The 26079-nt window shown below is 37.9% G+C and overlaps 1 protein-coding gene across 1 annotated transcript in view; it reads right to left on the bottom strand.

Annotated features, from left to right (window-relative positions):
* MAP4K5 (mitogen-activated protein kinase kinase kinase kinase 5) overlaps positions 1-26079 on the bottom strand; it is a 102673-nt gene that overhangs the window by 24722 nt on the left and 51872 nt on the right. The window contains exons 13-23 of the mRNA XM_081113256.1: positions 25883-25999; positions 18938-19016; positions 16365-16423; positions 15172-15239; positions 12127-12169; positions 11112-11265; positions 9717-9814; positions 9471-9512; positions 8553-8637; positions 4682-4761; positions 2413-2473 (exon numbers count right to left, since the gene is read on the bottom strand). Of these exons, the coding sequence (XP_080969382.1) occupies positions 2413-2473; positions 4682-4761; positions 8553-8637; positions 9471-9512; positions 9717-9814; positions 11112-11265; positions 12127-12169; positions 15172-15239; positions 16365-16423; positions 18938-19016; positions 25883-25999 (886 nt within the window). The remainder of the gene's footprint in view (positions 1-2412; positions 2474-4681; positions 4762-8552; positions 8638-9470; positions 9513-9716; positions 9815-11111; positions 11266-12126; positions 12170-15171; positions 15240-16364; positions 16424-18937; positions 19017-25882; positions 26000-26079) is intronic.

The raw sequence follows: 26079 nt of genomic DNA, 5'->3' as shown, positions 1-26079 counted from the left end.
CGGCTTGCCAACCTCCAGCACCCCCTCCCCCTGGCTGGCCATGCCCCCGACCAGCCCTCCTCCCCCCCCCCCCCCCATCAGCCCTGGGCCCCTCTCCACAACCAGCCTCGATCGGGGCAGGCCGTCTGGACTCCACCCATACATGAGTTCATGCACTGGGCCTCTAGTGGTATTATAAGAACATAAAACAGTATTTATCATTTTAACATTAGAAAACTTTATATATACATAAACACACAGGATAAGGCAAAAGGTTTACAGTTGTATGTAAAGTAATTTCTTATTACTAATTATTAGTTATTAATCATTATATTTCTCATACTAAAAACTGTAAACCTACTTTTGCCCCACCATGTATGTATGTACATATGTGTGTGGAGAGTGTGCGCGCTAGCCTCATCCTCAACAAAATTCTCTATAGTTTTTTAGCATAGAAACATTCTGCCTAACATTGCACCACCCTTCTTTTCTCCATTATCCCTATATACTATGTAACTAGGTAGGCAGCTAAACACACAAGTATATGTATGTATGCACATCCACATAAACGCAGACCCTTAAGCAGAACAATATTTTCTCCTATTAATTCATTCTGTTTTATGGGTCATTTCAACTATAACATGGAAAGAACTAATTTATAGGATAACTTTCCCCTATTTTCCTTAGTCATTTTATAAATATATAAGATGTAGCTATGTGGTTTTTAAGCTTATTTCCAAGACAGGCATGAGTAGATATAAAAGAAGTAAGTGTTAGAAGAAAGTGATCTTATATGTATATAATTCAAAATTGTAAATTAACTGAAACAATTGTGTTTAAGTTTATTTTCATCATCATCATAATAAATTAATTATTTTGTTAAAAGAATATAAAACTTTTGGGAAACATAATTTAAATCAAAGAGATTAAATACTCTTTCGAGGACCCCACTTCTTACAAGCCATTTATGCACAATCAAATAATATGCTCTTCGTAAATACTGTCATTAGCTTACATATATAAACTCCTTAAGAATGTCTAATTAGGTGATGTTTAGTGGAAGAATTTAAGTTACACATCCACACTTAAAATTATGAAAATAACATTTCTTAAATTAGGCCACAGTTCATAATGCTCTACCTATCAACAAGAATGTATATCAGCACTGATGCTTTAAGCAAAAGTAGCTGGAAGGTACACTTAATACGGATATATCTGACAGTACAGTAAATAGAGCAGGGATAGAATCCTCACATGATCCACTGATACACAGCACAATAGAGTATCAAACAAAAAGAATTTAAAATTTTTAAATACTAAAATTATTTAATTATTCAAAGCAGAGAAAGGGGTGAAAGCTATTTTAATAGTTAATAGTATTAGGATTAATTAAGGAACAGAGAAATAATTATCTTGTACTCTACTATCAAAATAAAAGCAAGCAGCAAATCTCTAGGTAGCCTATTAAATCTAAATGTAAAAGAAAATAGGTTTTTGCCCTAACCAGTTTGGCTCAGTGGATAGAGTGTCAGCCTGTGGACTGAAGGGTCCCAGGTTCGATTCCGGTCAAGGGCATGTACCTTGGTTGCAGGCATTTCCCCAGTAGGGGTTGTGCAGGAGGCAGCTGATCGATGTTTCTCTCTCATTGATGTTTCTAACTCTCTAGCCCTCTCCCTTCCTCTCTGTAAAAAAATCAATAAAATATATATTTAAAAAAAAATAGGTTTTTGTAGGTAAGAATGGGAAAAAAAAGCCTAAAATACCACCCATGAACCTGTTCCCAACAACAACCAAAAAAAGAAAAACACAAAAACAAAATTAGAATAGGTTGCTCTGGAACCCACTTGTTTATAAGATTTTAAAGCATTGGTCTAAGATAATTAATATGTGGCCCAGAATAACATGAATTCTACCAGGAAACATCTGTTGAAGTCTTCACAGTTCATCAAGCACTCTGGGTATTATCTCATCAAATCCTCACAGCAACCTGAGGTGTTACTGTTACCACCATGACCATCATTCTCATGTACAATTAAGAAAACTAAACCTGAGAGAGATTTGCTCAAGGTAACAGAGAAGAAAGCATCTCTGATTCTTTCCCTTCAACTATTAATTCTCAACAGAAGGCAGGAATAATAGTGACAGTGGAGGTGGATGGGTGGAAGGGCATGGCCTCAGGTAACAATCACTGTGCTATTTATCTGATGCTGAGATCCTGGGCAGATTTGGGAAGTGCTACCTTAACAGAAGATAGGGTCCCTTCTCAAAGTTTCTTCCCATTCTAAGTTGGTAATAAACATTTGCAGGTCTTAAAGGTACCATACTAGATTATACACAGAATAAAAAATAACATTTTTAAATAATACATATTAAAATTATATTTCTCTGCTTGTCTATGATTTATTTTTTACATTATGATTATCATATACATACCTGATAATGACATTAAAGTATTATTGATGACATAGAGCCAAGTACATTTCCTTGGAAATAACTATAAAAAAAAAAAAGAGAGAAGATAGTTAAAACTCTCCAATTTTCATCTTCTTACCTCTTAACCTCCAAATTCCAAAAGTCTGAAATAGTATAAAAATAACTATTTTCTACATTTCAGTAAATTACCAAAATCATACAGAAAAAAGCTTTCTAAGCTATCCTATCTAATAATAGACAAACATGGTAATTAACCGTAACTTCGCTACCCTTCCCATTGGCTAATCAGGGCGATATGCAAATTAACTGCCAACCAAGATGGCGGCCAGCAGCCAGGCAACTGAAGCGAACAGGAGGCTTGCTTGCTCCAGTGATGGAGGAAGCCAATGTTCCCCGACTGCTGCTGCCGGCCTTTGAGCTGCACTCTAAGAAACAAGGTTGCAATTATAGAAGCTAAACAAGCTCCAGATACCTGCTTTCAGCCAGCTTCGGCCTCAGAGCTTAGAGCGGCAGTGATGGCAACAATGTTTCAATTATAGAAGCTAAACAAACCCAAAAACCTGCTTTCAGCCAGCCGCAGCCTCAGAGCTGGAGCCGGGCCTCAGAGCTGGAGCTGGCTCTCAGCTCCAGTGAAAGCTATAGAAGGTAAATAAATCCCAGAATAAAAAAAACAAAACAAAACAAAAAAAACAGGAAAAAAGGAGAGGCTGGGAGCTTCAGTTGCCCACCAGCCTGAAAACGGCCCTCAGCCCCTCACCCAGACTGGCCAGGCAACCCAGTGGGGACCCCCAACCTGAAGGGGGTGTGACCAGCTGCAAACAGCCATCATCCCTTCACACAGGCTGGCCAGGCACCCAAGCGGGACCTCCACCCTGATCCGGGACACCCTTCAGGGCAAACCAGCCGGCCCCCACCAGTGCACCAGGCCTCTATCCTATATAGTAAAAGGGTAATATGCAAACTGACCCTAACAGCAGAAAGACTGGGAATGACTGGCCACTATGACACATACTGACCATCAGGGGGCAGACGCTCAATGCAGGAGCTGCCCTCTGGTGGTCAGTGCACTCCCACATGGAAGGAGCTCTGCTCAGCCACAAGCCAGGCTGACAGCTGCCAGTACAGAGGTGGTGGTGGGAGCCTCTCCTGCCTCCTCAGCAGCGCTAAGGATGTCCAACTGCAGTTTAGGCCTGCTCCCCACTGGCAAGTGGACATCCCCCGAGGGCTGCCGGGCTGCCAGAGGGATGTCTGATTGCCATCTTAGGCCCAATCCCCCGGGGAGCGGGCCTACGCCAGTAGGTGGTCATCCCCTGAGGGGTCCCAGACTGCGAGAGGGCACAGGCCGGGCTGAGGGAACCCCTCTCCCCCCCCAAGTGCATGAATTTTTGTGCATTGGGCCTCTAGTATATTATAAAAGCCTAATATGAAAACTGATCATCACACCATCACGCAAAAATGGCCACCCCCATGTGGTCAAAAGATGGCCGCCCCCATATGATCAAGATGGCTGGCAGGGGGCCTGTTGTGGGCGACCAGGCTAGCAGGGGAGGGCAGTTAGGGGTGACCAGGTCGGCAGGGGAGGGCAGTTGGGGGCAACTGGGCCTGCAGGGAAGGGCAGTTAGGGGTGAATGGGCTGGAAGGGGAGGGCAGTTAGGGGCAACCAGGTCGGCAGGGGAAGACAGTTGGGGCGACCGGGTTGGGAGGGGAGGGCAGTTGGGGGCAACCGGGCCAGCAGGAGAGGGCAGTTGGGGCGACTGGGCTGGAAGGGGAGGGCAGATTGGGGCGACCGAGCTGGCAGGGGAGGGAAGTTGGGGGGACCAGGCCTGCAGAGGAGGGCAGTTAGGTGTCAATCAGGCTGGCAGGGTGGTGGTTAGGGGGTGATCAGGCTGGCAGGCAGAAGCAGTTAGGGGCAATCAGGCAGGCAGGCAGGTGAGCGGTTTGGAGCCAGCAGTCCTGGATTGTGAGAGGGATGTCCGACTGCCGGTCCCTGTGGGCCTAAACCGTCAGTCGGACATCCCCTAAGCCCTGAGGGGTCCCAGATTGCAGGTTGGGCTGAGGGCCCCCCCCCCCCCAGTGCACGAATTTCATGCACCAGGCCTGTAGTATATATGTGTGTGTGTGTGTGTGTGTGTGTGTGTGTATAATTTCACTTCTTTAAATATTTAAATCATAAAAATTAAAACTGGGGCCCATATAAATTGATTTGAAATTAAGATATTTCTTTTGCTCAATTTACTCAACTCTTCTTGAGTTAAAACTCCTGAATTACCTGTTCCATTGTTGCCTCATGTAGCTCATTGAGATTCAATGTGTAAATACCGTCTTCAGTTCCAAAAATAATGTACTGATCTAAAATAGTTGAGATAAACCACCAGAATTTACTATCAGTTTCTGAAATCACTCATTAAAATAATGGCTCTATTTTTTTAATGGTACTAAGAGTCAGACAGCCACACACCCATCCAAAGAAAAATTATTTTTTAAAATCCATGCCACCTTATTTAACTTTCTCCAATTCTATTCTTATTTTTAAAAGCAGATATATGCGCTATTACTAACTCACTCTGGCTTTACCTATACATCCTTTTTTCAACATAATAATTTTCGTACCTTAAGCTTTTTTTTATTATTAGCTATATATTTTTTACCAGACATCTCAAATACTCTTTGAACAAGGAAACTACAAATTAAATAGAAATTATAAATTATGACACATCAGAAATCATGAGCATACCCAGTATACAAACTGGGTATTATTCTAAATATTATTTTCAATTTTAAAAATAAGGATTCTAATCCTGGGCAAGGAAAGTATAAGATTAGTTTAGAAATCTTGCTGTTTCAGAAAGTAAGGAAGTGCTCAAAAAATGATGAGACATATCAAACAAAAAAACACAGGAGCTCCCACTGCTCAAAAATTCTGACAATTTAAAGGCTACAATAAATATTAAAAGTGGCCAAAACTGGTTTGGCTCAGTGGATAGAGCATCGGCCTGTGGACTGAAGGGTCTCAGGTTCGATTCCGGTCAAGGGCATGTATCTGGGTTGCGGGCACATCCCCAATAGGAGATGTGCAGGAGGTAGCTGATCGATGTTTCTCGCTCATCGATGTTTCTAACTCTCTTTCTCTCTCCCTTCCTCTATGTAAAAAATCAATAAGATATATTTTTAAAAAATATTAAAAGTGATAGATCATACCTTACTGAATAAAAAAAAGAATTCATACATTCAAATTGGTAAAAATACTTGAATGAATGGTAAAGAAGGGAAAATTACTGTGTCAATAGATATCAATGGATTGTCACCAATGGATGCTAAAACTAGTTGGTGAAAAGTCTGATGAGCAAGAGGATATTTATATAGTTTTAATGTATCTCCACACTTATTATCAATTAGTTTGGGAAAATAAGTACTTCTTTATTAGAAAGGAAAAAAACAGTAATTTGACCGTAGAGAACCTAGCTAGTGAACATTGCCTAGAACAACTGGTCAATGTTAATGCCACTAGTATTTGTTGAGCTGATGTGTGCCTCCTGCTATATGCACTGAGATGAGCACAATAACACTTTTGTGATATTCCTGCCAAAAATGCATAACCTGATCTAAACATGAAGACTCACCCAAATTAAAGGACATTACTAAGTAGCTTCAAAAATGTCAAGATCAAGAGAGAGATGGAAAGCTTGATAAACTGTTCCAGACTAATAACATAGACTAAAGCGACATGATAGCTAACTGTCACATGTGACCTTGAATTATGAATGGGGGGTGGGGAAAGGGCAGAAATGATAGAAGATATTATTGGGGTAATTAATAAAAGTTAAATATGCATTATGGATTAAAAAATAGTATTATATCACTGATAAATTTCCTATCTTTATAATTATGCTGTGGTTATGTAAGAGATGATTCTTGTTCCTAAGAAATATAGGGAAATTTAAGGGGAAGAGAGCATGATGTGTTCAAGTTATTCTCAATTGATTCAGAAAAAAACACACATATAGGGTACAGTAAAACAAATGGGGCAAAATAGAAACAACAAATGATTCTGAGTTTCTTGCACTATTTTTCTAATTTTTCTGTAAGTTTGAAATTATATCAAAATTTAAATTTATAAACACATACACAAAAAATAAATTTCCTTACTGTTAAAAATACTTCGTTATATTTTGTAATAATGACATTTAAAGCAGATAATTATATGATATGACCTGTTTTATTACTGTGTTGAAATAGAAACAAACATTTCCTAAACACCCTCTATTACCTAATTTCTGTTTGCTAATTACCAGACACCCAGGTAGGCTCTGCTTCCTTGCAACAAGGTGAGCTATAGTAACAGCTGTTATAAATGATCATACTGAGAACCAAAGTATCTTTCCCAAGTCACACAGTAATGACAAAGCAGGGATTCAAATCCAGATCTGTTTGATTCCAAATTTTTGCCTCTACATATTATGCTTTCTCACTTTAAAAATGTAGTCTAAATTTTTAAAAATAAAATTTGTCAGTATTTCACACTTGCAGAAAAGTTGTAACAGTACAAAGAATTCCTGAATGTCCTTCACACAAGATCCCACATCTGTTAACATTTACTACTTTGGCTTTATCCTTCTTTCTCTTTCCATAAACACATTTTTTGTTGAACTTTTTTTTTTTTTTTTTGCTTCAGATAAGTTACAAGCCTAATGCCCTTTTTGCTCCTAAGTATTTCGGTATGCATTTCTTAAAGAAAAAGAACAACTTCTTATATAATCACAGTACAATGATCAAAATCAGAAAATTAACAGTGAAATTATATTGAGATTATCAGCTGTCCAAGCATTGTCTTTTTACATAAAAGAAAATCCCAAAGTATGATTGTAATCAGTTGTGATGTCTCTTTGGTCTCCCTTAATCAGGAACAGTTCCTGTATACTTTATATAATCCTATCTAATAATAGACAAACATGGTAATTGACTGTACCTTCGCTACACCTCCCACTGGCTAATTAGCATGATATGCAAATTAAATGCTAACAAAGATGGTGGCTAATTTGCATATACCGGCTGGGAGCAAAGTCTGAAGACACCGTAAAAGGAAGCCAAGCAACGGAGCCGAGGTAGCGGAGACGGGCAGGGTAGGAGCCGCAGAGAAGAGCGGGGTAGGAGCTGCAGAGACAGGCAGGGTAGGAGTCCCAGAGACGGGCCTCCAGTCCTGTCTAATAAAGACAGACTATGCAAATTGACCATCACTTCATGACAAAGATGGAGGCGCCTGCAGCCAATAAGGAGGGAATATGCAAATTAACACGACAAAAATGGTGGCGGCCGGCCTGGAGTGAAGGAGGCAGGTGGCTCCAGGCCCCGGAGCGAAGGTGGGAGCCAGCAGCCAGAGTGAAGGCCTGGGTCCTGGGTGCTGGAGGGAAACCAGTGCCAGAAGCCAGGGGAAGGAAGGCCTATTCTTGTATGAATCTTCAGGCATTGGGCCTCTAGTATATAAATAAATTGATTTCAGAGAGGAAGGGATAGGGAGAGAGAGATAAGAAACAACAATGAAAGAAATCATTGATTAATTGGCTGCCTCCTGCATGCCCCACACTGGGGATTGAGCCCACAACTTGGGCAAGTGCCCTGACCGGGAATCAAACCATGACCTCCTGGTTCATAGGTTAATGCTCAACCACGGAGCCATGCAGGCTGGATCAGTTCCTGTACATATACTCTTACATTCTAATGCTTTAAATAAAAAAGTCTATTAACCTACTTAAGTGTTGCAGGTACCTACACTAATATCTAAGTCATATTTTTTGTTGTTGTTAATCCTTATCGGAGGATATTTTTCCATTGCTCTTTAGAGAGAGTGGAAGGGAGTGGAAGAGACTCAGAGAGAGAAACATCGATGTGAGAGAGAGACACATCGATTGGTTGCCTCCCACACGCACCCCAACCAGGGCCGGGATGGAGCCTGCAATCAAGGTTTGTGTCCTTGACCAAAATCGAACCAGGAACTCTTCTAGTCTGCTGCTCTATCCACTAAGCTAAACCACCTAGGCTCTAAGTGATATTTTAAAGTAACAACCTCAGTTCACTGATCATAAAGATCCTTTCCCATAACAAGTATTTTATTGGAGATGTACATAAAAGTTCAGAAATTTTACCTTTTGTATCTGGATGTATCCAGGATGTTGCACAATTAATTTTCAAAGGGCAGCCATCAAAAACTTTGGAAAAACATGCTCCCATCTTATTTATAAAGAAAAAAAATGTTGACTTATTTGATTAAATAATTTTGTATATTCTTAGAAAATGGCTAAGATTATTATGAAATGTTAAACTGACTCTTATTTACATACACTTATAGCTTCATTACAAAACAAAATTCACATTTCTGTTATTTAACCCCTTCTACCAATAGGGTCTCATAATCCTTCCTGTGTAATCCATATTTTAGGGCAAAAATATCAAATTTGTCAACACATCTACTCATGTTAATGATATCCTAGGAATTTTAAGTCACTTCTTATTTTTAGGACTAACATTTAATAATGTGAAACAATGGATGATTTTACTGAGTAATGCTACCTTGGTTATAATTGTGCTATAACTCTTTAATAGACTAATATTTATACTATATGTTAGACTTTTACTAAATAAAAAAGTACAATTTATAAAGCATCCTATTCATATGATAGGTTCTACTGAAAGACCCAAGAACAAGCATTAACAAAAGTGTCCCTGGTTTTTTTTGTTGTGCACAGTTCAACGTGAAAATAGCTTCATATGTAGAAAAATATTTAACCCATATAATGAAGAGGACACAATACCACTAATGTCATCACATTGGAATTAAATTGGCCTTTATAGGCTAATCTGACCCCATCAGCCCGTTATTTACAAAAAAGTGAAACTCTCCAAATTCTATCCAACTCACTCAAATTAGGGTATATGGTATACCCAAATACATTTAATTCCTTTGTATTTTATAAACTTTTCCATTCAATGGCTTGATAAACAATCTGCTGCTGCTTCTAAAGAGATAAAAATTGGTAAGTAATTCACATAAAAATATTCCTTACCAGCACTTTTGGGGTGGGTGGGAGGCCATTGATGACTGGTTTCTGTGGTAAAAAAAAAAAAAAAAAAAAAAAAAAAAAATCATTAATACTGTAAGACCTCTTAAGCCTTTTTTCAAGCCTTAAAAAAACTTTACACATCTTGAAATTTAGTTATTTAAATTCTTAAATTTAACAGACTATGCCCCTTATATGATAAATACAGCATTAGTTACAACTAATAACCAAGTAAGTGCCTGTTATACCTACAGGGAACTCTCGCTTGTCCTTTTTTCGTGGGAGTTGTGGTGCTTGTGCTGATCCTTCTGTATTTTCGCTAATCAGTTTTGAAATACCATCACCATTTCCTAAAGAGAATCATGTGTAAAAGTTGAAGAACCATACAAATAAGTACTTTCCTTGAAAAACAACTTTCCCTTTCCCCCACCACTTGCTTTTCAGTTTTACAGTCTACATTCAGGTGTACAGCATAGTGGTTAAACAAGTATACACTTTACAAAGTGATCGCCCCACTCCCCCATATCTCAAGTACCCACTTGGCACCATACTTGGTTATTATAGTATTACTGACAATATTCTTTATGCTGTATTTTATATTCCTGTGACTAGTTCATAACCAGCAATTTGTACTTCTTCATCCCTTCGCCTTTTTCATCCAGCCTTCCAAATCACTCCTCCCCTCTGGCAACCATCAGTCTGCTCTATATATCAATGAACCTGTTTTTGTTTGTTCATTTGTTTTTTACTTTAGATTACATATAGAAGTGAAATTATATGGTATTTGTCTTTCTCCAATTTATTTCACTTAGCATGATATTGGGTAGTCCTTTATTGGGAAATATTCTCCGCCAGACAAGATAAGGTATCTTTCGTGCCTTTCTCTGGATTCTATACAGGTAGCATAGCATCTTTAGCAGTGATCTACATGCATGAAAACAACAAATGTCTTTTCATGTGAGAAAAATGAAATCTGACCAATTTATACTGATATTCAAGGCCTTTCATAATTGAACTTCATTCTATCTTTTTGGTCCAATCTCCCAGTACATACCCTTTAAAAGCTCACACTTCTACCATATTGGACTGTATTTCCAACACATTCAAATTTTCCTGCTTCAATGCTTTTGTTCATTCTTTCTTGTTCTCTTAAGAATGCCTGCCAGCACTGGCTCCACCTACTGAAGGCTCCCCAAGCCCTTAAATACTTTGCAAGGGCCCATTTCTTCTCCCTTATCCTTATCTCTCTCAGATATCTCCCATCCTCTATTACATATAGTTAATTATTGTAGAAGACACTTATACAAACTGTCTTGTCTAATGTTATGTGTACATAGGTATAACTTCTACTATAGATCCTGAACTTCTGGATGGCAGAACATCCATTCATCTTTGTAGATCCTGCAATATTTAGTGAGGAATCAAATTAGGGTTGAGTTGGGCTGAATCTATGTATAGCCCATCCATGTGGAATTTTAAAGAAATTTCACAGAGATTTAAAGACTAATAAAACTGACTAAAGAAAAAAAGACATTCTTTAAAACATGATCAAAATGGCTTTCTTTTCCATTTTCACTTTCATTTATTTGCCCAGATCATAATATCTAGCTGTATGTACTCCAGGGCTGCCAACACTGCTAGCCATACCAATAGAGGAAGTCTCAGCTCCAGGAACACAACTTGGGCTACTCTGTCTTCTGAGAACTTGGGGAGCTCTGTTCTCTGAATCAGGGCAACGTTTTATAGTTGATGATTTTTCTTCATCTAGGAGGTTGTCTTCAGGGTAACTGTTTATTCTTGGCTAGTGATAATAAGATACAGAAGTACTTTAATAAATTTGAATATAAAACAGTAACACTTCATTATCATTATGTATCAAAGACTTTAGGGGGAGGAGGACATGCATATTTTTCTTTCTTAGAGTTCAATTCACTTTGCTAAATAATAAGCAAAGTAAGCAAGAGTTGAGTTACTATCTCAACATAGCCATAAATTTGCCATGTGATTTTTTTTTTTTTAATATATTTTATTGATTTTTTACAGAGAGGAAGGGAGAGAGATAGAGAGTTAGAAACATCGACGAGAGAGAAACATCGATCAGCTGCCTCCTGCACCTCCCCCACTGGGGATATGCCCGCAACCCAGGTACATGCCCTTGACCGGAATCGAACCCGGGACCCTTCAGTCCGCAGGCCGACGCTCTATCCACTGAGCCAAACCGGTTTCGGCTGCCATGTGATTTTTAATCAACCATAGCCTAAAGTTGATAAAATTTTTATAACTAATAAAATTGTGTAAATAAGGCATAAAATATTTAATATCTAGAAACAGCAAGAAAATGACTTAATGAAGTATGACTACTGAAATGTCAAATTGTAGTAATAAAGCAGGAATGTAAATAATGATTCCTCTCCATGCAGCCAAGTATTTTTTCAAATGAGTAATAACCTATTTTTGCCTTTTTCTAATAGCTATTAAAATCTTACATTTCTTATGAAATCTTTAATATATACTTTATATCTCCATACCACCTCTCAAACAAAACTGCATCTAAAATATATTTAAAAGAATTCTGAACAAATTTAATAACATTATTTAAACATTTTAATTACTTTCTTATTTAAACAAGGATTTATTATTTAAAAATCTACCAACAGCTCACCTTAGGAGGAAGGGGAGGTGGTATTGCCCGTTTTGAGGTTGATCTAATATGAAAAAAAAATGCAATTTAGATGGTGATAAATTATCATAACATAGATACACTATTAAATGTGCATTAGGGGATAGAAAAGACAATTAGATCATGGTACACAGTATTTTAGAAATCTGTAAGAAAATCTAAGATCTAATTCTGTCAAACTGTATTAGTATAATGAAAAAACAGAGATTTTTATACACTAAATAAAAGGCTTTTTTACTTTATAGTTATGCTTGGCAACATTTAATATATAATAAAAACTAAATTAAACTTAGTAGGAAAACACAGAGCCAGAATCCTAGAGTTGAAACCCACAGTGAATCATAAGTTCAAATGGCCATATCAAGTCCTCTGCTGGTCTAAATGGGATAAACAGATCGGCAACATTGGCACCACCTAGAAACCTTCTAGCCCACTGAATCAGAATCTGCATTTTAGCAAGATCTCCAGGTGAGCATCCAGGCACATCAAAGATTGAGAATCATTGATCCAGTCCCAACGACTGTATTCTATAGACAGGGTTGGCAAACTTTTTTTGTAAAGGGCCAGATAGTAAATACTATAGGCTTTCTAAACTATACAGTGGTCACAACTACTTAACTCTTTTATTGTATCATGAAAGCAGCCATCCTATCTAATAAGAGACAAACATGGTAATTAACCCTACCTCCGACACGCTTCCCATTGGCTAATCAGGGCGATATGCAAATTAACTGCCAACCAAGATGGCGGCCGGCAGCCTGGCAGCTGAAGCGAACAGGAGGCTTGCTTGCTCCAGTGATGGAGGAAGCCAAGGTTCCCTGCCTGCTGCTGCCGGCCTCTGAGCTGCACTCTAAGAAACAAGGTTGCAATTATAGAAGCTAAACAAACCCCAGAAACCCGCTTTCAGCCAGCCGGGCCTCAGAACTGGAGCTGCAACAGTGTTTCAATTATAGAAGCCAAACAAACCCAGATACCTGCTTTCAGCAGCTGAGGTCTCAGAGCTGGAGCTGAGCCTCAGAGCTAAAGCTGGCTCTCAGTTCCAGTGACAGCCATAGAAGGTAAATAAATCCCAGAATTAAAAAAAAAAAAAGGGAGAGGTTGGGAGCTTCAGTCACCCGCCAGCCTGAAAACGGCCTTCAGCCCCTCACCCAGACTGGCCAGGCAACCCAGTGGGGACCCTCACCCTGAAGGGGGTGTGACCAGCTGCAAACAGCCATCATCCCTCACCCAGGCTGGCCAGGCACCCAGGCGGGACCCCCAAACTGATCCGGGACATCTTTCAGGGCAAACCAGCCGGCCCCCACCAGTGCACCAGGTCTCTATCCTATATAGTAAAAGGGTAATATGCAAACTGACCCTAACAGCAGAAAGACTGGTCACTATGACACATACTGACCACCAGGGGGCAGACGCTCAATGCAGGAGCTGCCCTCTGGTGGTCAGTGCGCTCCCACATGGAGGAGCTCTGCTCAGCCACAAGCCAGGCTGATGGCTGCCAGTACAGCGGTGGTGGTGGGAGCCTCTCCTGCCTCCTCAGCAGCGCTAAGGATGTCCAACTGTTAGGCCTGCTCCCCACTGGCAAGTGGACATCCCCGGAGGGCTGCCGGGCTGCCAGAGGGATGTCTGATTGCCATCTTAGGCCCAATCCCCTGGGGAGCAGGCCTAAGCCAGCAGGAGGTCTTCCCCTGAGGGGTCCCAGACTGCGAGAGGGCACAGGCTGGGCTGAGGGACCCCCCTCCCCACCCAAGTGCACAAATTTTTGTGCACCGGGCCTCTAGTCCTAACTAATAAAGAGGGAATATGCAAATTGACCATCACACCAACACAAAGATGGCAGCACCCATAGTCACAAGATGGTGGCACCCAGTCCCCTCAGCCCCACTGGAGTCCCCCAGTCCTTTCAGCCCCGCCGGGGGGGAGGGGGGCGGGGTGGTGGCAGGCACGCAACCACCATCCGAGGCTTGCCTGTACCTCAAGCCAGCCCTGGGTGGCTGGGGGGCTAAGGGTGGGTCTGGCTGCACCTGCCATGCCCCTGGCTGGGCTGAAAGGACTGTGGGACTCCGGCAGCAGGCACAAGGAGGTGAAGCCAACACCTAAGGCACAAGCAAGCCTCGGATGGTGGCTGCCCAGCCACCCTGGGCCGCCCTAGGCTCAGGTAACCAGGGCCGGCCGAGGCTTGCGCTGCCAGCAGTGGCAGCAACAGAGGTGTGATGGGGGCGTCACCTTCCCCTGTTCACTGGGTTGCCTCCCACCCCTGAGGGCTCCCAGACTGTGAGAGGGGGCAGGCTGGGCTTAGGGACTCCCTCCTCCAGTGCATGAATTTTCATGCACTGGGCCTCTAGTAGATAATAAATAAACAAATGAGCATGGTAATGTTCCAATAAACATTCATCAATGGACACTGAAATTTAAACTTCACATAATTTTAGAGTATAACAAAAGATCACTGTTTATTTTTTTCAATCATTAAAATATGTAAATACCATTCTAGTTTGTCAGCTGTACAAAAAATAGGCAGTGGGTCAAATGTGGATTATAAGCCAGTTTACCAACCCTATATTATAAGTCTAATGTGGGAGCCCAGGAATCTATACTTCAAAAAGCTCTCTAGGTACTGCAATGCATAAACAGGTTTGAAACAACTCACCTAGGCTATCCCTGTCAATTACTGAGGGAAGACAGGTCTAGAATATGAAATAACTACATTGCAGAGATGAAACTGGGACTTTTTGACTTCCACTATAGTATTATTTTCCCCATGATGTCTTGTGGTTCATCTTTCAGTACTAGTATATTAACATTACAAATAATATATTCTAATTTAAAGTACAAAAACCAAAAATCTTAAGAATCTACACATAATGCATTTTGGTAATAAAAAAAAGTCAGAAATTTTACAATGACATGAAGTGTAGTACAACTTTTTGAAGAATGACAATGAAAGCTTATTAGGATAAATCACATCCCCTCCCAATATTGCTCTTATGTAATCAAGTAAAATAAAGTTTATATTAGTAAACAACTTACTTTCCAGTACTTGCACCATCAACAAAAGGATTCCACTGTAGTACAAAGTTTGGGTCTGATGATACTCCCTGTGAAAGTAAAAAACAGTGTTTAAAATGTTACCTTAAAACAGATACTAATCATTTCATTTGATTCAAAAAATCATTTAGTGTCATAATTGTTAATCATCTTGGTTTCAATCAATTTTTTAATCTTCAGCTAGATTAGTTGTCATTTGACATATTTAGGTCAATGACTCATCAGTTGGCTAAAACTTAAGAAAGTCCACAAACATACTATATATAGCTTCAAGTGTAACAAGTCCTCTTTACCAATAAGCTCATATAGTCAGAAGTAAAACAGAAAAACCTAACTTTGAATCATTTGCATCACTACTCCATTAGCACGGAGAACTAAATGTCATATTATCATTAATTTATTGGTACTATTATTTTTTCCTACTAGTACAGACATTGAGAGTTTATTATACAGCAATGTGCAGGGTGGGGCAAAAGTAGGTTTAATTGTTTGTATGGAAAATAATACAGTAATTGAGAAATAATAATACAAGAATAAACTGTTTTGTGTACTCACAACTGTAAATCTACTTTTGCCCCAGTCTGCATATAGTAATAACACCATTTCCAAAGATTAACATGAAGAGGTCCATTAACAGAAGACAATTACTCTAGAAACTATTCTGTTATAAATATAAAGTAGGTTAACATAATATTGAGGCTGACTCTAATAATATCTTGTTCTATCAACTACTTCTTTCCTTTCAGATAAGGAAAGGGTTAACTAAATAGTAATTGCAGAATAAGAGCAATGGTTTAAAAATAACCTACATTAACAGATAACTATTAAAAATAGTAAGCCAATGCAATAATGTACAACAAACCAAAAAGAATAAGAAAAAAAATTCTGAGAGCTTAAAGCTGAGCATCAAAATCTATATACAGTACTTAATAACTTCATGCAAGTTCCTCGAAAGACTCAGAAGGGTCTAAATAAATGGTTACAATGATATATTACACATTTTACCCTAGGAAAAAATACAGCTAAATGTAGGCTTTTTCAAATTTTAATGTTTAAAATACACTATCAAAATTAATACTTAAGAGAACATTACTTTGTTCCCAGGCCAAAGTACACCTAACTATAAATTTTCTCAAATTTTAGTGTGTAAAATACTTTAAAGTCATAATTCCTACCATTTCATCCCGTGCCTCTGTTTCTTTTCTCAAAGGAGGTTCAAATTGTAACTTGTCAACTGCAAAATATATAACAGATATTCACCAAATCTATCTATTTTACAGGAAAGTAAGAGAGAAGAGAGGAAAGAAGAAAAGACAAAATCTCTCTCTTTTTTAACCATAAGAGTCCCCCTTACTTTATGCTTACCAAAACAAAGTAACAATGTGGAATCATCCTAACGACTCTATTAATTCTTGATCTGAGTCCAAAAATTAATAGCACTTTTTATTTATAAGAGATTTTTAAAAACTAAGAGTAGATGACAAAGGATTTTAAAAGATTTTAAAACACTTTAAAGATGTTTTCTAGGCTGCAGACTCTGTTTTGAAACTAATTTAATCTACAACTTTATGGTAGGAATGAACCACCAATCCCCAAATTACTTATAATTATCTAAAAAACCCCCACAAATAATACTTTGTCAAGTTAAATGTTACAATGGTATTCAGGAATTTAATACTGTATTTTTACTAATGTGTATTTTATTTGGCCTAGTCAGACTGATTTTAGAATTAAGAGTACTTCTTTTATATGAAATATTCTAAAACAGATAAAAAGGAAGGCTTATTACTTATTCATAAGGTACACAGAATTTTAAAATTCTAAAATCTAATGTGACTAAAAGACTAAAAGAAATTAAAATTAAGGCCTGGGCCCAGCTGCCTCCTGCACACCCCCCACCGGGGATATGCCCGCAACCAAGGTACATGCCCTTGACCGGAACCGAACCTGGGTCCTTTCAGTCTGCAGGCCGACGCTCTAGCCCAGGGGTCCTCAAACTACGGCCCACGGGCCACATGCAAATACAAATATTGTATTTGTTCCTGTTTTGTTTTTTTACTTCAAAATAAGATATGTGCAGTGTGCACAGGAATTTGTTCATAGTATTTTTTAAACTATAGTCCGGCCCTCCAACGGTCTGAGGGACAGTGAACTGGCCCCCTGTTTAAAAAGTTTGAGGACCCCTGCTCTAGGAACTGAGCCAAACCAGTTAGGGCAAGAAAATTCTTGTATAACCTTAACATCAAGAAGGCCTTGCTTCACATAACACAAAACCCAAAAGATATACAAGAAAAGATGCATAAGACTATATTAATTGAATACTATACAGCTGCATAAAATAGAGAAAGCTTTATAATGGAACATCAACTTTGCTCTTTTCTGTCTGGTATCTGAAGTCCAGATATTTCACTTGGAATTACGTAAGAAGGTAGCACAAGAACATCAGCAATCTGAGACTAACAAAGAGATAAAATCTTGAATTACTGGTTTAACTATAAATAGATATGACTGAAACAACTGATATGGAAGGATATTTCTAACTCTCCATTGACCTATATTTCTGATGCTGTATCCAGAAAGCTAGTAATATTTGGGTTCAAGAAAACTGACTTGAAATGCTCATTTGCAATAATTCTAATTAACCTAAATACTTATTAAGTTATCGTCCTCCATTATGGTTTATAATTTTATTTATATCTTTTTTTACTGTAAACTATTTTAAATCTCTTTGAAACAAATATGCATTTAAATCAATATACCCATACTTAAAACTTCTTTGCAAATCTATTTTCTAAATTACTATGGATAAAATGACAAATATTGTTGATACTAAACTTCTATCTGTCAATGATTTATTGAATAAAAATCAATTTCCATTTATTTATTTATTTATTTATTTAATCCTCACGTGAGGATATTTTTCCATGATTTTTTTAGAGAGAAAAGGAGGGAGGGGGACAGACAGAGAGAGAAACATCGATGCAAGATGCAAGAGAGAAACATCAGAAGATTTTTCCCGCACACTGGTTTTCTCCCGCACACTCCCCAACTCAGGCTGGGGATTGAACCTGGAACCGAGTTATTTGCTCTTGACTGGAATTGAACCTGAGACCCTTCAATCTTCAGGCTGACTCTCTGACCACTGAGAAAACTGGCTAGGGCAATTTAAAAAATACAATTTTTAAACATGTATTTTAGAAAAGACTCACGTTAGTGTTAATGTTAAACTGTCTTAAAAAAAACTAAAACCAACTCAAATATCCAACAATAAAAAACTGTCCAACTATAAAGTATCAACTCAATGAATAAGATACAACCATCACACATAATGGTTTATAAAGGCTAGGCTAATATGTAGAAAATACTTAGGTAAAATTTTATGTATATTATAAATTCAGCCACCTAAAAATATACATGGAAAAACATGAAGAAAATTCAGCAAAATATTATCTGTGGGTTGGCATGAGTGATGTGATTGTAGGCAATGTTGATTTTCCAGTTTTTCCTCTTGCAAATTTTCTGCAATAGACATATATTACCTTTGTAATTAGAAAATGAAAAACTATTTTATTGAAATCCAAGTGAATTCCATTATAAACCAGAAAAGCAACCTCTATTTTAGAGGTATCCTGATATGTCAAAGTATGTAGCCTCAAATGGTTTGAGACTTTATTATTCCAAAAAACCACAAGAGCACCCAGCTCAACCCTCCAAAAGCACCAATTGAAAATATATACCAAACACATACAATTTATTTCTGAAGCTGTTCGTTCAGCTCTGGCATTCCTGTTTGTAGATCTAATGGTATGACGAATGACTGCATGGGGCTGTGGATATAAACATATAATTAAAAATTTTATTTTTCAATTAGTTTATATTCAATATAATTTTTTATTAGTTTCAGGTGTACAGTATAATGGTTAGACAATCATAAACTTTGCAAAGTATCCATCCGATATTTCAAGTACCCACCTGGCACCATACTTATTATAATATTACAATATTATTGACTATATTTCCTATGCTGTACTAGGACTATTTTGTGACTACCAATTTGTAGTTCTTAATACCTTCATGTTCTAAAAAGAGATTTCAATGATAAAGTTCAAAGTTTCTTTTTAAATTAAACGTTCATTTATCGACAAACATGACTACCTACTAATAAATTATAGGACAAAAATTAAAAAATATAATGAACACCAAGGTACTTTAAAAGTTTATTCACTTAGCCCTGGCCAGGTAGCTCAGTTGGTTCAAGCACCATCCGATATGCCAAGGTTGCAGGTTTGATCCCCAGTCAGGGCCCATACAAGAAGCAACCAATGAATGCATAAATAAGTAGAACAACAAATTGATCTCTCTTTCTCTCTCCTCACCTTTTCTCATTCTTAAAAAAAACCCCAATAAATAAAATTTAAAAGAAGTTTATTCATTTATTCCATGTCTATACTGTATAAAATATATGAGATTTAAAGAAAGCCAGAGATCTTCGAAGAGTTTATTATAGTCTAGGTCAGTGATGGCGAACCTATGACACGCGTGTCAGAGGTGACACGCAAACTCATTTTTTTGGTTGATTGATTTTTCTTTGTTAAATGGCATTTAAATATATAAAATAAATATCAAAAATATAAGTCTTTGTTTTACTATGGTTGCAAATACCAAAAAATTTCTATATGTGACACGGCACCAGAGTTAACTTAGGGTTTTTCAAAATGCTGACACGCCAAGCTCAAAAGGTTCGCCATCACTGGTCTAGGAAGACAAGACACAAATACTTATAAGATTAGAAAATGGTAAGTGCCATTCATTAAGAAGATTATTACTAAAAAATGATTACTATTTTTTTTAAAAAAACACACGTTTTTATTGATTACAGAGAGAAAGGGAGAGGGAGAGATAAAGAGAGAGAGAGAAACATCAATGATGAGAGAGAATCACTGATCAGCTTCTGCATGCCTCACACTGGGTATTGAGCCCGCAACCTGGAGTTAGTTATTATTTGGCTATAATGAAGATTATGTGAAGAGATGACAATGCTGGAAGGAGACTGAGGATGAGAAGGATCATCAAGATTGTCAGGTTAGGGCTCTTAATTTTATTTTCTTGGCAAAGGTATTTTTTGGAGATTTTACAGAGAGGGAGTGGCATCACCAGTCATTTTTAAGAGTGATCTGATAGCCCTGACCGGTGTGGCTCAGTTGGTTGAGCATTTGAGCATGGTCCTAGGCACCAAAAGGTTGCCGGTTCCATTCCCAATCAGGGTACATGCCAGGTTGTGGGCTCAATCCCCAGGAGGCAGCCAATCAAAGTTTTCTCTGTCTCACATCAATGTTTCTCTCTTTCTCTGAAATCAATAAAAACATTTTTTTTTTAAAAAAGAATAATGTGATGAATGTGTAAGGGGGCACAGTGGGAAGAAATACTGGATGCAGGGAGACTAAGTAAGAATATTGTAGTAAATCAAATGAGATGCATACTACTTCCACCCTTTTGTTTAAGTTCCTAATTCCTTTGAAACTATGCCTTCAGCTGAACCCCTATCAAATTTCTGATGACTCTCATTCACTGATTACTCAGACAGTGCCTATGTTTTTTTCTTTATTTCAAAACCCACCATCATACCAACAGACTTCAAAAGCCCACTGTTAAAAAAAAAAAAAAAAAGCCCACTGATTTTAAATTTTCTGACCTCATCTCTAGAGGCATTCTTCAATGCATTCTCTACTAGATCCCACCCTGAATCCTGTCATCTGTTCTGATATACAAATTCACACAATACTCCAAACTTCTCATCCTTTCAGCTTACTCTCTTATTTATCCCCATTAAACTTTTATAATGTTCACATTAAAATCTCAAGTCCATCAATCCATTACTTTTTCACTATCAGAATTGTTCCTAACTTCACTTTTCTTCCTACCCAGTTTCTATCTGGCAGACTGCAACTGCAATCTCCTGCCAATATTCTAAATTCCCTTTGTCTCAGGGTCGTTCACTATACTAGCATGCCAAAATGATAACCCCAGATAAATTAAACTAGCTACCTTTTGTTTACATCATTATATCTGTGATGAATTTGTTTACAATATTCATCACTGCTGGATGAATATTACCCAGCAAAACACATTGAAAATCTCTCATGTAAGGCTTCAGCTTTGTCCAAAAACACTTCTTGAATCATTTAACCCATAAAGTAACCTTTACAAATCTTCTCCACACTCTTCAAACCCATCCATATTCCTTCCCACCTTTAGGAGATAACCTTGCTACTTACTTCACAGAAAAAACAGAAACATCAACTAGAAACCTACTACCTACACTGTCAGCCACCCTCTCTATTGCAAGGGAAGTGTTTTTCTTTTCTTTTCTCAATTTCAGTCTCTCTTTCCTTCTCAGGGATTTTGTCTATTCATCTTGCTTCTCGTGGTTCTTCTATCTCTATCTATTGGATCCTTTTCATAAGCACTTCATCCTGCTCAAACCTTTGCCACACATAAAACCGTCAATAAATCCCCCACCAACTCATTTTTCTCTAGTTATTGCTCTATCCTACTCCCCCATTTTCCCAACTAAACTTCATAAACCAATTCCTATACTTATCTTTCAAACTATTCTAATCTAGGTTCACTTCTACTATTTGAAAATTATCCTTTTTAAAGTATTCAAATTCTACCACCCATATCCAATGATTTCTTTAACTCAACTTCTAGACAGTATTCTAATTAAAACTTTCCTTCTTTATTTTAATGTTCTTTATCTATCCTTTGCCATTCCCCTTAGCTTACTTGATTCTTGAATCAGGGAAGAAATCTCAGGATATTGTCCTAGGCTCCCTGCTTTTCTCATTCTACTAGAAAACTAGCTTCCTTTGCGTGATCATACCTACCCTTTAGGGTATTATCAACTACATTGATATCTAATGCCTTTCAAATTTATATCTCTAGTCCAAACTTCTCTCTGCAAGCTACAACCACATAGCTCTCACTTTTTATGAGATTTCCCTATTTGGAAGTCTTGTGCAACATTAAAATTACCACATATAAAACTAAACTGATCTTTCTTACCAAATCTGTTCAAGTCAAAATCTGGAATAACCCTTTTCTGACTGCCCCCGCACTGCCCTCAACCCTCATGTCTTCATCCCATCATCAGTTCTCTCATATACAATAATTTTTTTGTTTTGTTTAGTTAATCCTCACCAGAAGGTATTTTTTCCATTGATTCTTTTAGAGAGTGGAAGGGAGGGGAGGTGGAGAGCCAGGGAGAGAGACACATTAACATGTGTCTCTCACAAGGACTGGATGCCTCCCGCACGAGACTGCAACTGAGGTACATGCCCTTGACTGGAATTGAACTCTTGACCCTTCAGTCTGTACCACTGGCCGACTGAGCCAAACAGGCTAGGGCTCTCATATAATTCTTGAATTAGTTTACTTTTCTCCATTCTTGCTCTACCACCCTACTCTAAAATGCTATTATCTCTATTCAGAAAAACTTCAAAAGCCTCTTAACAGGTTTTCTGGAATGGAATCACCATTCTGAAGATATAAAGATCTTAAAATGTGTATCTAATTATATCACTCCTTTACCCTTTAATAGCTTCTATTGCCCTTAAGCTAAAGCCCAAAATTTTCAACATGGCTTGAAATGACTAGCTCTATAACTTCCTCTCTCACCACTTCCTTCCTTGTTTTCTGCTCTAAGAAGGCTGACTTATCTCTAGTTCATCAAATACACTGCTTTCTCTCTTATCATCAGGCCTTCAAACATACTACCATTCCCTCTGCTCAAGACACTTTTGCCTGTTCTCTTCCTCTAATTCTATTTATCCTTTAGGTTTTTAGCATATATGTCACTTCTACAGTGAGTCCTTTCTTGTCCCTATGATATGACCCCATAGCATCTTGTATTTACCAGTCCATAATAGTTATCACACTTGCAAGTTATTTGTTTATATTTCTGAATTGAGGGCATATAAATTCTTTGAAGGCAGGAGTAGTGTCAAGTCCTATATACCACTGTGTCCCCAACTGCCTGGCACAAGGTTTTTTATATTTCAAAGACTAGTGATATCACTAAATATAGAAATAGAAATCTCAGAAGGTAGAGCAGATTTGGAAACCAAGCAAAATAATATGGGGGAATAAGAGAACTTTTGTTATTTAATATGTCATTTATGTGTAATAAAATGTTCACTGGGTACTGATGATAAGACTATGCTATATATATATCTATATAAACTGAGTGGTCAGATTATTATGACACCTGACAAATTAGCTTGTAGGCAAATTAGCTAAAATTTCACGTGCTGAAGTTGCTAGAGGGCCAGAACATTATAAACAGGGAAGCAGGTTGTTTACCACGACAGTAGAAGTGATTTTTTTTTTCTGAAGATATGGCTAAACAACGTGATTTAACAGCCTTTGAATGTGAGATATATTTGAACGTGAGTGGCCATATTATTATGACCACCTGACATTTGTAGGCAAATTAGCCGTACACTGCATCGTATGGGATATGAAAGCCGAAGGCCTGTTCGAACACCTTTGCTGACGTCTCCAATTCACACAGGAACACAAGGATTTGTCAGTCGAGCATTGGAAAAAAGTCATGTGGCTAATGAATCACGTTTCCAGTTGCATCATGCAGATGGCAGAGAGAATTTGGCGGAAACAGCATGAAAGCATGCACCCCACATGCATGAGTACAACCCTTCAAGCTGGTGGGGGCAGTGTTATGGTTTGGGGCACGTTTTCCTGGCATGATTTGGGCCCTTTAATTTGTGTGGAACAACGTCTGAATAGCACAACATACCTAAGTATCATTGCTGATCAGGTTCATCCTATCATGTTGATGGCGTCAATGGAGATGGCTTCTTCCAACAAGACAACGCACCATGCCACGGTGCTCATATTGTGCAGGAGTGGTTTCAAAAACATGAGGGAGACTTTACCTTACTTAGGTGGCCCCCACAATCACCAGATCTCAATCCAATTGAGCATTTGTGGGACGAAGTTCAAAGCGCCATCAGGCAGCTGGTTCCACAACCATCAAATCTCACAGAACTAAACAGTGCTATTCATCACGCATGGTGTCAGATACCTCGCATCACCTTTCAACATCTCGCGGAGTCAATGCCAAGAATCACCACAGTATTGAAGGCAAAAGGTGGCCCAACGAAGCACTGATGGGGTGGTCATAATAATCTGGCCACTCACATTCAAATATATCCCACATTCAAAGGCTGTTAAATCGCGTTGTTTACCCATATCTTCAGGAAAAAAATCACTTCTACTGTCGTGGTAAACAACCTGCTTCCCTATTTATAATGTTCTGGCCCTCTAGCAACTTCAGTGTGAAATTATAGCTAATTTGCCTACAAATGTCAGGTGGTCATAATAATCTGGCCACTCAGTGTATAATCTATAGCAATGATTCCTTTAAAATGATTAGTTTTCAAAGATTGCTTAATGACTTTCTATTAAGTACATACATAGAAATGATGGTGTAATAACTAAGATAGTAGGCTTTAGAATTAGTTTGCCTGGATCCAAATCCTGGTTTTACTACTGACTAGTCATATGATCTTGTCAAATTACTTCTAGCCTTTCTTCTTCATTTCCTCATTTGTAAAATGGGGACAGTAATACCTATTGCAAAGGACTATTCTGGGTATTAGATGAGTTAACATGGAAATTATTTGGCCTAATAGTCATTGGCCACACAATACCTACCCAATGAGTGTTAGTAGTAATCATAATAGTTATATGGCATAACTTAAATCTTAAGAACATAAAATAGAAAATTTCCTTCAATAAATAACAACACAAAGTTTAGTTCCATAGTCTGGCCAAAAATAAAGACAGAGTTATAAGAAGAAATAAAGGCAGAAAGAGAAATGAACAGACAGATTTCAAGAAACACAAAAATAAAAAGGAATCAAAAAAAAGAGGAAGAGACACTGGTGAAAAAACATAGTTATATACAGACAGGAAGTCCCTCATTCCTGATTTACAAGTTATATTATTAAATATGGTCTATTCAAAATAATTCGACAATATTTTCAGTTATAAATAGCTCTGCAAGTAATTATGTAAAAAAATAATAGTTTTGAACAAGTATTGGAAAGAATAAACTTCTATGGGAACCTCAACTTAATTCTTAAAAATTATTTGTATTCTGTTAGTGACCTGTATAATAAAGAAATTACAAAAATCTGGAAAGAACTAGGATTAAGAAATGATTATGTTATGTATATTATACCACAATTTTATTTTATTTTATTTATTTATTTATTTTTAATATATTTTATTGAGTTTTTACAGAGAGGAAAGGAGAGAGATAGAGAGTTAGAAACATCGATGAGAGAGAAACATCGACCAGCTGCCTCCTGCACACTCCCCACTGGGGATGTGCCCGCAACCCAGGTACATGCCCTTGACCAGAATCGAACCTGGGACCTTTCAGTCCGCAGGGCGACGCTCTATCCACTGAGCCAAACCGGTTTCGGCTATACCACAATTTTAAAGAAAAGTATCAAGTCGTAATTTTATTCAGGATAAGTGTAGTTTATACTGCTAATTAATCTTTGTAGCTAAATCTGTTTTAACTAACTTAAAAGAGTTAGAAAACAAACTCGTAAGGCCATATTAAACATTTATTTTCAATTATTAGACTGCAAACACTCCTTACCTCAAAGTCATCATCATCTCCTTCAGTGTAATGTGAATGGTTGTCTGGATTGTTCATTTTGTCCAAAAGTTCAACTGCTAGGGCCCTAGAGAGACCTGGCTGTCCTACAAAAGTGTGCTAAGTGAAAACAAAACAATTTCATGAGTATGCTTTTACATCTATGGCTTACAGAAATGTTATCTGTATTTTCCATTCAG

The sequence above is a fragment of the Myotis nattereri genome (assembly GCF_964212035.1).
Source record: "Myotis nattereri genome assembly, chromosome: 1".
Lineage (NCBI taxonomy): Eukaryota > Metazoa > Chordata > Mammalia > Chiroptera > Vespertilionidae > Myotis > Myotis nattereri.
Note: the sequence above shows the minus strand (reverse complement) of the source record. Positions and strands in the feature narration are given on the sequence as shown.